Source organism: Dipodomys spectabilis, unplaced genomic scaffold (genome assembly GCF_019054845.1).
Source record: "Dipodomys spectabilis isolate Male_0828 unplaced genomic scaffold, ASM1905484v1 ptg000365l, whole genome shotgun sequence".
In the NCBI taxonomy this organism is placed as follows: domain Eukaryota; kingdom Metazoa; phylum Chordata; class Mammalia; order Rodentia; family Heteromyidae; genus Dipodomys; species Dipodomys spectabilis.
Genome location: NW_024871042.1, coordinates 9,498,505 through 9,510,898, shown reverse-complemented (window position 1 = coordinate 9,510,898; position 12,394 = coordinate 9,498,505). Strand labels below are relative to the sequence as shown.

Below are 12,394 nucleotides of genomic sequence, written 5' to 3'. Positions count from 1 at the left end.
ACACACACACACACTTATCTCCCTCTAACTAGGAAATTAAGACAGTACTGGTGGGGCGCCAGTTGTATTACGCCTGCTCTTCTGCAGTGAAGATATCCAGACACAAGGAGGCAGAGTTCCGACCCTAGCAAACAGAGCTCTGTAGCCCGCTGTTCAGGAGCATTTGAAAAGCCAGCTTCTCAGCCGCCGCCATTCTCCAGACAGCACGCAGTCCGACGAACTCCTCGCCCGCCGAGGGCCACGACACCAAAGCTCCAAAGAGCGTAAACCCCAACGTCAACCCCGCGCGCAACTCCGCTGGTGACGTAGGCACGCTCTTCCCACGAACTTCGGGGAGTTCCAGAATCTCGCGAGAGGTCGGCTCTCCACCGCTCAGGAATCGACGTGTCTCGCGAGAGTTCCACGGATTATTTTTTCCTCCCCTCGGGTTTTCGCCGTGCGGGAGGCTGCTGAGGCGGGAGGTTCGGGTCTGGCTGCGGCTCCGCCCCCGTCTTCTTTGCTTTCCCGGGGGCGGGGGGGGCGGGGAGGGGCCCGGCGCGATGGGGTTAAACCGGGTGCGTGCCGTTTTCTTCGACCTGGACAACACGCTCATCGACACGGCCGGGGCCAGCAGGAGAGGCATGTTGGAGGTAACGTCCCCGCGTCCTCGGGCCCTCCGGCCCTGCGGCTCGCTGTCCTAACCGTCCCCTGCCCGCGCGCGCCCCGGCTCCAGCCGGCTCAGCCCTCGGCCTGGGACCCCTCGGAAGCTTAGCCGGTGCCAGGAAGGCCCCGCCGGCAAGGGGCGAGCGGGGTCGGGGTGGGGGCTCAGACCGGCGAGGAGCTTGCCTTCCCCAGCCGCCGAGCCCAGGCCCAGCCAGGGTGCGGGTCAAGGTCGATCCAGTGCCGGGGACCCGGAAGGATGTCCTTAAAACTGCCACGCTGGCACCGTCCACAGACTGACACAGCCCCCAGACGCTGGGAGACGGTTGCCCGCCGTGGTTGGCGCTCGGTCGGGCACCCGTGGGCTTGGACCCCCTACTGGGCCTGTGAGCGTACGCTGCTTAGTGAGGACCTAGTGGGGGAGAATGGAGTCCCCCACCGCGTGGTCGTGAGTGGATCTCTGAGGAGACTTAGACAAGGCACCCATTTTTCACACAATGAATGACAGAACAGAAAAGCGAGCCTGGACTTAAACCCTGTATCAGAGCCGTTTTTCCCTCCCTCCCTTCCTCCCTCCCTCCCTCCCTTCCTCCCTCCCTTCCTCCCTCCCTCCCTTCCTCCCTTCCTTCCTTCCTTCCTTCCTGCCTTCTTTCCTTCCCCTAGTCCTGGGCTTGAACTCAGGGCCTGGGCTCTGTCCCTGAGCTACATTTATTCAAGGCTAGCACTCTACCACTTGAACCGCAGCATCACTTCCGGCTTTTTCTGTGTGTGTGTGTGGTACTGAGGAATCGAACTCGGGGTTCGTGCATGCTACGCAAGCACTGTACCACTAAGCCACATTCCCAGCCAGAGCTGTTTCTTTTGTTTCTGCCTCCAGTACCTTCTGTGGTCAGACCTTTGGTAGATTTCTTGCTAAGCAGCAACCTCTTTCCTCTATTTTCCAGTGTTACCGGAGACCTTCCCTTATATCCCCATTCTCTCCAGCACCTAATCCACCCGGTTTCCTTTCTCTGCCTTCAGCTTAAAGGAGAATTCAAAGGATTATCAGATGTCTTATTTCGTTTTGTTGTTTTGTTTGGCAGTACTGGCGTTTGAACTCAGGGTGTTGCTAGGCAAGTCCTCAACCACTTGAGCCATACACCCAGCGCTGAAAAATCTCACTTTCAAAAGCCAACCCTTCCAGCTCTGTCCCATTCTTCATGCTTCATCAGGTAGTTTTTATATTCCAGTATTTTCAGTCCTTTCATCCTTTCTTGGTGCATTCTCATATGTTTAAAAAAAAATTAATGTGGGCACAACGGTAATCCTAGCTACTTTGGAGGCTTAGATAGGGATCATCGGATGTTCAAGGCCAGCCCAGGAGCTGTCCATCTCAACCAATAAAAAGTTTTAGACTGGGAATGTGGCTTAGTGGTAGAGTGCTGGCATAGCTTGCATGAAGCTCTGGGTTTGATTCCTCAGTACCACATAACAGAAAAAGCCAGAAGTGGCCCTGTGGTAGAGTGCTAGCCTTGAGCGAAAGAAACTCATGAACAGTACTCAGGCTCTGAGTTCAAGCCCCAGGACTGGAAAAAAAAAAAAAAAGTTCTGATCGTTCAAGTTCAAGGCCAGCCTGGCCAGACAAGTTCTCAAGATTCCATTTCAATCAATAGCTGAACAAGATGGTTTGTTTTGTCATCCCAGCTACTCTGGGAAGTAGAGAGGAGTATACAAGTGCAGGCCTGCCTGGGCACAAAGCAAGACCCTATTTCAAAAATAACCACAAGGGCTGGGAAGGTGGCTCAGTGGTAGTGCGCTTGCCTTGCATGCCTGAGGCCCTGGGTTCGATTCCTCAGCACCACATAAGCAAAAAGAAAAAAGCTGGAAGTGGCGCTGTGGCTCAAGTGGTAGAGCGCTAGCCTGAGCTGAAGAGCTGAGGGACAGTGCCCAGGCCCAGAGTTCAGGCCCCATGACTGGACCCTCCTCCAAAAAAAATAACCACAAATGGTAGAGTATAAAAATAGCAACATAAGGCTGGCAGCTTGGTTCAGGTGTTAAGATCTTCTTAAGTTGAGCACTGGTAGCACATGCCTGTAATCCTAGCTATTCAGGCTGAGATCTGAGGATGGCTAATCAAAGCCAGCCCAAGCAGAAAAGTCCCTGAGACTCTTAACTTCTGTTAACCAGCAAAAAAGCCAGAAGTGGAGATGCAAGGCTGGGAATGTGGCTTAGTGGTAGAGTGCTTGCCTTGCAAACATGAAGTCCTGGGTTTGATTCCAGAATTCCACATAAACAGGAAAAGCCAGAAGTGGCACTGTTACTCAACTGGTAGAATGCTAGCCTTGAGCAGAAGAAACTCATGGACAGGCTCTGAGTTCAGGCCCCAGGTCTGGCAAAAAAAAAAAAAAGCTAGAAGTGGACATGTGGCTCAAGTGATAGATGATCAGCCTTGACTAAAAAAAGCTAAGCCAAGAGTATATGATTCTCTGAGTTCCAGCTCCAGTACTGGCACTCACTGCCTCCCCTCCCCCTCCCCCAAAAGAAAGCTGCTTAGCAAGCACAAGGCCCCAAGTTCAAACTCCTGTACAAGAAAAAGCGAGGTTGGGAAGGTGGCTTAGTGACAGAGTGCTTGCCTTGATGCATGAGGCCCTGGGTTTGATTCCTCAGTGCCACATAAGCAGAAAAAGCCAGAAGTGGCACTGTGGCTCAAGTGGTAGAGCGCTAGCCTTGAGCTGAAGAGCCTGAGGGACAGCACCCAGACCCAGAGTTCAGGCCCCACAACCGGACCAAAAAAAAAAAAAAATAGGCCCTGATGGCTCACACCTGTAATCCTAGCTACACAGGAGGCTGAGATCTGAGGATTGTGGTTTAAAGCCAGCAAGGGCAAAAAAAGCCAGAAGTGGAGCTGTGGTTCAAAATGGTAGAACACTAGCATTGAATAAAAAAGCTCAGGGATGGTGCCCAGGCCCTGAGTTCAAGACCCATGACCACCACCACCAACAACAACAAAAAAGAGGCTGAGAACCATGGTACACATTTTTTTTGGGGGGGGGGGGTCCGATCGTGGGGCCTGAACTCGGGGCCTGGGCGCTGTCCCTCAGCTCTTCAGCTCAAGGCTAGCACACTACCACTTGAGCCACAGCACCACTTCCGACTCTTTTTTTTTTCTTTTTGCTTATGTGGTACTGAGGAATCGAACCCAGGGCCTCGAGCATGCAAGGCAAGCGCTCTACCACTGAGCCACCTTCCCAGCCCCATGGTACACATTTGTCATTCCATCTACATAAGGTACATAAGTAGGATTCTTGGCCAGGCCAATCAGGAAAAAGATCAGGAAGATCCTAATGTGAAAGCAAATGGAGCTGGAGGCACAGCTCAAGAATTCCTGCCTATCAAGTGTAAGGTCCTAAGATCAAACCCCAGTGCCACAAAAAGCAAACAAAATCCCAGACACCTCTCTTGTACTTTGCTTCCTGCAGTAGATATCATTTACCTCTTTTACACAGCCATGTTTTTTTTTTTGTTTTGTTTTGTTTTTTTTTAAATTTAATTTAATTTTATTTGTGAACATACTGTACAGAGGAGTTACAGTTACATTACACAGCCATGTTTTTAGAAGAAATCAATACCCATTTTCTCCATGTTTGTTTATTATTCTTCAGCTCATTGCCAGATAGTTTCTGTCATCAGCATTAGAATGCAGTAGACTTGGAATTTATTAGGCCCTTTCCAACCAAAGTGCTAAGATCAGTGGATACTTTGAATCTGAATCTGATGTGTGTATGTGTATGTGTGTATGTATGTATGTGTATGCTGGGATTTGAACACAGGGCATTACTATGCTACGAAAGGGCTCTACCACTCAGCTACACCCCCAGCACTTTGAATCTGCCTTATTTCCCTGAGTCCTTCTATACTCTTGATTGTTGCTTCCATTTTCTTACTCTAAACCTTGTTCTTAAGGGTACTTCTGAGTTATATACTACCTCTTCTATCTCTAGCTGCCAACAGTACCTATTTACCAGTGTGTTTTTAGCTAGCTAAGCCCAATGTGTTGGAATTGAATTGTAGTTCTAAGCCAGTTCTTCCTGTAGGCCAGGACTTGAGAGAAGCTTTAAAATCAGCCAAATGAGGGGCTGGGAAGGTGGCTCAGTGGTAGAGTGTTTGCTTTGCATGCATGAGGCCCTGGGTTCAATTCCTTAGCACCACATAAGTGGAAAAAGCCTGAAGTGGCGCTGTGGCTCAAGTGGTAGAATGCTAGCCTTGAGCTGAAGAGCTGAGGGACAGCGCCCAGGCCCAGAGTTTCAGGCTCCAGGACTGACCTCCCCCCCCCCCCCCAAAAAAAAAAAAAAATCAGCCATTTGAATTTAAGTAACAGCTTTCTCAACACCTAGCCAAAAGTACCCTACTGTGTTCCTTAAACATTCTAAGTCTCAAATCTTCATAAGCAGGGTGCCTGTGGCTCGTGCTTGTAATCATAGCCTATAAGCCCTATATTGTTTATAAAGGCTTTCTGGTACCTGATGGGCTCTATTTATCATAATCCTTTCTAAGCCTCTTGCCCTGACTATAAAAATGTCTTCACAACTCCAAGTTAGAGTTCTTTTTTTCCTCCAGATCCAATCCAATCAAAAGGCCCATTCTTGCTGGATGCTGGTGGCTCACACCTGTGATCTTAGCTACTCAGGAGGCTGAGATCTAAGGATCACAGTTTGAAGCCAGCCTGGACAGAAAAGTCCCTGTGAGACTCTTATCTCCATTTAACCACTCAAATACTAGACATGACCCTGTGGTTCAAGTGTTAGAACATAAGTCTTGAGTACAAAGAGGCTCAGGGGACAGTGCCCAAGCCCTGAGTTCAAGCCCCACAACTTACCCCCCACCCCCCCCCCCCAAAAAAAAAAGGTCCATTCTCTCAATGCAAGGTTCTAGGAGAGTTTATAATAATGTATACTGATTCAACTTAGTTCCTGTCTCTGAACTGATCATTAACATGTGGATCACCAATAAACTTTTCCATAAAAGTATTACTATTAAATCTAATTACCAATCTGTAGTTAGTTGCTGTGTGATTAGTAGTGGTATTAGACTAATGGCAAAGTTAATTCAAAGGATATAATAGGGAGAAATTTTTGAAAGTTGGAGAGCAGTATGTCATACCTCTTTACATCTCTTTAAGCTAATCCTGCTTCTCAAGAGTGTGGTAAAGATATTGTCAAGTATAACAACAGGAAATTGGGTTGTTATTGGAAGATCTCTGTTTATCTATCCATTATCTTGGAGGCCTGTTTCCTTTTACTGTGTAGTAGTGGGCTGCTGAAACTTGAGAATGCCCTTCAGTCATAGCTTAGAGTAATTCAGTTGATAACTGTTAGAAAAGACTGACAGTCAGGTGTGGTGGCTCCCTGTAATCTTAGCTATTTGGGAGGTTGAAAATAGAGGACCATGGGAAAAAGTATATGAGACCCCATCTCAACCAGTAAAAAGTTGAGTGTAAGCTTTGCTATGTGGGAAATATAAATAGGATTGTGGTCCAGGCCAACAGGCAAAAGCAAAACCTTACTAAAGGAATAGAAAAGGGAGAATGGCTCAGAAGGTAGGGCCACCTGTAACAAGCACGAATCCCTAATTAAAAAAAAGTCAGTGACATACCATGGAGTTATAAACATGGTTTATTCATTTAAAAGAAATCAGTATTTTTCCATTATCTAAAGATTCTTAGGGTTGATGTCTTTTCCTTTAGCTAGTAACCATTGCATCTTCTGATTAGTTCAAATAGGTTTAAAAAAAAATACTTTCGGCCCAGGCCCTGGTGACTCATGCCTGTAATCCTAGCTACTGAGGAGGCTGAGATCTGAGGATCGCGGTTCAAAGCCAGCCCAGGCAGGAGAGACCGTGAGACTCCTATCTCCAATAAAAACCACCAGAAAACCAGAAATGGCGCTGTAGCTCAAGTGGTAGAGCGCTCGCCTTGAGCTGAAGAGCTGAGGGACAGCGCCCAGGCCCAGAGTTCAAGCCCCACGACCGACCAAAAAAAAAAAATACTTTCGGGCTGGGAAGGTGGCTCAGTGGTAGAGTGTTTGCCTTGCATGCCTGAGGCCCTAGGTTCCATTCCTCAGCACCACATAAGCTGAAAAAGCTGGAAGTGGCTGCGGTGGCTCAAGTGGTAGAGTGCTAGCCTTAAGCTGAAGAGCTGAGGGACAGTGCCCAGGCCCAGAGTTCAAGCCCCACCACCAACAACAAAAAACAACAAACAACAAAAAAACCTTTCTTAAGGAGGTGAGGCTTGTTTATTCCATAGAAAGAACCTGTATCAAAAAAAGGAAGTGAGGGACAGAGGGAGTAGAGAAGGAAGGAAAGAAGGAAGGAAGGAAGGAAGGAAGGAAAGGCTGGCTCGTGCCTGTGATTTAGATACTTGGAAGGCTGAAACTAGCCCAACCTGGACAAAAAGCTTGCAAAATCTCAACCAGTAAAAAGCTGGGTATGAGCCAGGCACCATTGATTCATGCCTGTAATCGAGGCTGAGGGTCGCAAATCTAAGCTAGTTCTGGCAGGGAAGTCTGTGAGACTTTTTTTTTTTTTTTTCCCCAGTCCTGGGGCTTGAACTCAAGCCTAGGCACTGACCCTGAGCTTCTTTTGCTCAAGGTTAGTACTCTACCACTTGAGCTACAAGCACCACTTCTGGCTTTTTCTGTTTATGTAGCACTGAGGAATGGAACCCAGAGCTTCATGCATGCTAGGCAAGCACTCTACCACCAAGCCATGTTCCCAGCCAATAGTCTGAGACTCTAATTCCACTAAAACTACAAAAAATTGCCAGAAGTGGAGCTGTGGCTCAAGTGATAGTGTGCTAGCATTGAGGAAAAGAAGTTTAGGGATAACATCCAGGGCCTGAGTTCAAGCCCCAGGATGGGCACACACACTACCCACACAAGCTGGGCATGACCGTGCCTGTCATCTCAGCTATATGGGAAGCATATAAAAGAGGATTGGGGGCTGGGAAAGTGGATCAGTGGTAGAGTACTTGCCTTGCATGCATGAGTCCCTGGGTTCAGTTCCTCAGCACCACATAAGCAGAAAAAGCTGGAAGTGGTGCTTTGGCTCAAGTGGTAGAGTGCTAGCCTTGAGCTGAAGAGCTGAGGGACAACGTTCAGGCCCCATGACCAACAAAGAAAGAAAGAGAGAGAGAGAGAAAGAAGGAAGAAAGGAAGGAAGGAAGGAAGGAAAAGAAAGGATTGGGGTTCAGACTGATTTATAAAAGCAAGACCAACAATAATCAAGCAAAAAGGACTGGAAGTGGTAGAGTACATGGCTAGCAAGTCCAGGGCCTGGAGTTCAAACCCCAGTACCATCAAGAAAGAAAAAAAAAGGGAAAAGAAAGCTGTGATATTTACCCAGTCTTGTGCATAGATTCTTCTGTGGATAAACTTGAAAGCATAACCCCAAGATCTTGCAGTATGAAGCCATCGACTTATCTGGGAATAATAGTTGCCAAGGTAATTCAAGCAGGATCTACCACAGGACAGGGTGCAAGGCTCTTTACAAGATGATACCTAGTGTCTTCTCAGCTTTGTTACTTAGTACCTTCCCTTATATACCTTCCATTTGACTTGGCTCAGCTTGCCTTATCTACATCACATGGCCTTTGGCCTTCTGTGTAGAGTTGATCAATTTCATCCCCATCATTTCTGGTTGGCAGATCCCTGGTTTACTTTCTCTGCCTATGTAACTCTTCCAGATGCCTTTGGGTATTAGTTCAGTTCTTATCCATTCCATTGTTAAGGACTCGAACCAGTATTTGTGGTGTCTATATGTCTGACTTCTCTACCAGATAATGCCCCAAAGACAAGGGGGCATTCTCTAGGGCCCAGTATGGGCTTTGGAAATAGGCGTGTATGGGTTTAACTTTCAGATCTGCCAAGTTTTTTTTTTCCATTTTCTTTTTTAAAATAATTTTTTATTGTGGTTAAGTGATTACTTAAATTTCACAAATTTCACAGTATTGTGAGATAGTGATAACTCAGGTAAAGTCACAAACACATTCTAACCTTCATGAGGCAAATTGTCATTATCCTGGTCTATAAAGTTTGTGAATTCTATAGCTTTGACAATACAGCTATTTCTTCCACATTGGGTGAGTATGTACATTTCTTTCCGCTATCCTCTCATTCCCTCCCTCCCATCACTGCCCTTGAATTGCTTAATTCCTTTTCATCAGTGTCCAGTGCAGCGGATGGGCCCCTCTGTTGTATGTTTTCCCCTGTTTCCCTCTGATTCTGTGTCCTCCTCCTAGTTTCCCTCAGATGTGTGCATATATACCATATACGTGGCCAACAACATGGGTCATTTAGTAATGATACAACAAAATGAGTGGAGGTCCTTAGTTTCTTGAATCCTGTTTACTTTGTCATATCTCCTTGCATTTTGTATTTAACATCCACGTATCAGGGAGATCATGTGCCATTTGTCTCTTTGCTCTTGGTTTACCTCATTCAAAATGATTTTTTTCTTTTTCTTTTTTTTTTTGGGGTCCAGTCATGGGACCTGAACTCTGGGCCTGGGCGCTGTCCCTCAGCTCTTCAGCTCAAGGCTAGCACTCTCCCACTTGAGCCACAGAGCCACTTCCGGCTTTTTTCTTTTTGCTTATGTGGTGCTGAGGAATCAAACCCAGGGCCTCAGGCATGCAAGGCAAGCGCTCTACCACTGAGCCACCTTCCCATCCCCTCAAAATGATTTTTTTCTAGTTTCATCCATTTCCCTATAAATGCCATTATTTTGTCCCTTCTAATGGCTGTAGCAAGTTTTTAGCAGTTCTGAACCTCTATTGCTGCAGAATTGTAGCAAAGATTAAAAGTATGTGTTCATTTAGTAACAATGCCATATGAGGGTCTTTAGTTAAATGTAAAAGGCAGGCTAAATGGCTAAGACTAGTGAAATAGGTCTGGGGATATAGTTCAACAATAGAGTGCTTGACCAACATGCACAAAGTTCTAGTTTCAGTTTTTTGTGGGTTTTTTTTGTTTGTTTTTTTTTTTTTTGGGTCCAGACGTGGGGCCTGAACTCTGGGCCTGGGCACTGTCCCTCAGCTCTTCAGCTCAAGGCTAGCGCTCTACCACTTGAGCCACAGCGCCACTCCGGCTTTTTTCTTTTTGCTTATGTGGTGCTGAGGAATCGAATCCAGGGCCTCAGGCATGCAAGGCAAGCACTCTACCACTGAGCCATCTTCCCAGCCCCTAGTTTCAGTTTTTAGCACTCAAAGGAAAAACAGTGAAATGAATGTCGGTAAGGAAAGAGTAGATGGATTAATGTTATTTGGGGGGAAGAATTTAAATGTTTGTCAAAAGTTAAGGTGAGCCAGGCATTGGTGGCTCATTCCTGTAATCCTACCTACTCAGGAGGCTGAGATCTGAGGATTACAGTTCAAAGCCAGCCTAGGCAAGAAAGTCAATGAGAGTCCTATATCCAGTTACCAGAAAACCAGAAGTGGAACTGTGGTTCAAAGGGTAGAGTGCTAGCCTTGAGTAAAAGAGCTCAGGGAAAGCGCCCATGCCCTGAGTTCAAGCTTATGACCAATTTTTTTAAAATAATAATTTCAAGTGTTTTTTCTGAATATAAGCACAAATTTTACTGTCATATCTTCATGATCAAGATGAAGGTAGTACACTTGCAGGGAGGGGCCAGTGGCTCACACCTATAATCCTAGCTACTCTGGACACTGAGTTCTGGGGGTCATGGTTCAAAGCCAGCTTGGGAAGATAAATCTGAGAGAATCTTATCTCCAGTTAGCCAGCAAAAGATGAGAACTCAAGACTCAAGTCATAGAGTGAGCAAGAAAGCAGAGCCAGAGTTGCAAGTTGAGTTCAACAGAGACACAACCAACACAGAAAGAAAGAAGAAAATAGAATGGGAGGGGAATGGGGTAGGGAAGGAAGGAGATAGGAGGAAAGGAAAGAAGGAAGGGAGGGAAAGAAAAACATGGTGGACTCAAAAACTGTCAAATAACTGAAGTCTGGTTATTAACTGTATGAAGGATCATCTTAGATTAGAAATTGGTTAAAAGAAGAAAATTATTGGAATGAGTTGTCTAGAGATGGCAAGACCTCCTTGTTTGGGTGTTTCTAAAGCCAAGGCCAGTTCCCATGAGGAATGGTGTGGTACTGGTACTAGAAGCTGCTTCAGAGCCTGTCAACCACTGTAGCATCACAGCTTCTCAGGAAGTAATGGTTATAAACAGTATGTTTTGTCCAAAAAAGAAATAAATTCATTCATTACCTGACTTATGAAATGGCAACCTCTCCATATATCACCTGTATAACAATTTTAAAAAGAAAAACAAAAACAATGTGTTGACCAAATTCTTTTTCTTTGTTTAGGTAATAAAGCTCTTACAGTCAAAATACCACTCTAAAGAAGAGGCTGAACTCATCTGTGATAAAGTTCAAGTTAAACTCAGCAAAGAATGTTTTCATCCTTACAGTACATGTATTACAGATCTGAGGACTTCACACTGGGAAGAGGCAATCCAGGAAACAAAAGGTGGTGCTGACAATAGGAAATTGGCGGAAGAATGTTATTTTCTCTGGAAATCTACACGTTTACAGCATATGACCCTACCAGAGGATGTCAAAGCCATGCTTACTGAACTGCGCAAAGAGGTCCGCCTGCTCTTGTTAACAAATGGTGATAGGCAGACACAGAGAGAGAAGATAGAGGCTTGTGCCTGTCAATCCTACTTTGATGCTATCGTTGTAGGTGGAGAGCAGAAAGAGGAGAAGCCAGCACCTTCCATATTTTATCACTGTTGTGATCTTCTTGGAGTACAGCCTGGGGACTGTGTGATGGTTGGTGACACATTAGAAACGGATATTCAAGGAGGCCTCAATGCAGGGCTGAAAGCAACAGTCTGGATAAACAGAAGTGGAAGTGTGCCAGTGATGTCATCCCCTGTTCCACACTATGTGGTTTCTTCTGTGCTAGAATTACCAACCCTCTTACGAAGTATAGATTGCAAAGTCAGCTTGTCAGTTTAAATCATTTAAAGGCATGGTGACAATGTTTACAGTCAATTTACAGGGTTGGAACTGAGGAAAGGCATTTTATGTATTACGGTCCAGTTCTAATTATAGTGTGATTTCGGATTTAATGACTATATTATAAAGGTTCTCCAACTCTATTGCTTTTGATATGCAACTGTAAGATTTGTATTTATATCTGAAAATCCAGATTGTATTAATACAAGTTACTTTTAGTAGGAGGTCCAGCAAACTTGAAGAAATGTAGTATTTGTTAGTCTATTACTTGAGATTTATAAAATTATTTTAATAATTTTTTAGTATCTTGGCTTCAGGATACTAAGCAGGGTAGCATACCCCTGGATATACAAGTGTGGGTGTTTGGCTTAGAAATAGATATTTTTTAATAAATAGATATTCTAAAACATAGTTATTCATAATCTAGTTAATATTGAAATAAGTACTAAGTTTAGCAAATCATGGTGTTTCCTAGTGAAACGTTGAATATTTTTAAAACATAAATCATATTTTTGGCTACTCTGGGTGTGTATATTCTTTTCTATTGTGAATCTGATGTTCCTGCCTGACTTTGGAGTATGGGGTGTCTTTCTGTGCTGTGTATATGACAAGTAGATTTTTTCCAGTTTAAAAAGGAAAAAAAAAAGAGCTAATAAACCAACATGTGGTACTCCTTCTTCATGCCATTTTCACACCTTTCTAGAGCAAACACAAGGCTTTCATATAGTCTTTTAAGTCCTATGGAA

General features: G+C 45.2%; 1 protein-coding gene across 2 annotated transcripts; it reads left to right on the top strand.

The window, feature by feature from the left end:
* Positions 1-498: 498 nt before the first annotated feature.
* Positions 499-12,167, top strand: LOC122096050 (N-acetylneuraminic acid phosphatase). Of its 2 annotated transcripts, none has more exons than XM_042666438.1 (2): positions 499-629; positions 10,992-12,167. In XM_042666438.1, exons 1-2 carry the CDS (start codon positions 540-542, stop codon positions 11,646-11,648), a joined length of 747 nt encoding a protein of 248 aa, XP_042522372.1. In that variant the 5' UTR covers positions 499-539; the 3' UTR covers positions 11,649-12,167. The 2 variants fall into 2 exon arrangements, with proteins under 2 accessions (XP_042522372.1, XP_042522373.1); XM_042666439.1 differs by lacking the exon at positions 499-629 and adding an exon at positions 1,776-1,850.
* The last annotated feature ends 227 nt before the right edge of the window (positions 12,168-12,394 follow it).

Bases quoted from the DNA above. Each gene is read 5' to 3' on its own strand.
- LOC122096050 (XM_042666438.1), top strand. From the start codon at position 540: ATGGGGTTAAACCGGGTGCGTGCCGTTTTCTTCGACCTGGACAACACG. The intron at 630-10,991 runs GTAACGTCCCCG...TTCTTTGTTTAG, and splicing joins GCAGGAGAGGCATGTTGGAG to GTAATAAAGCTCTTACAGTC.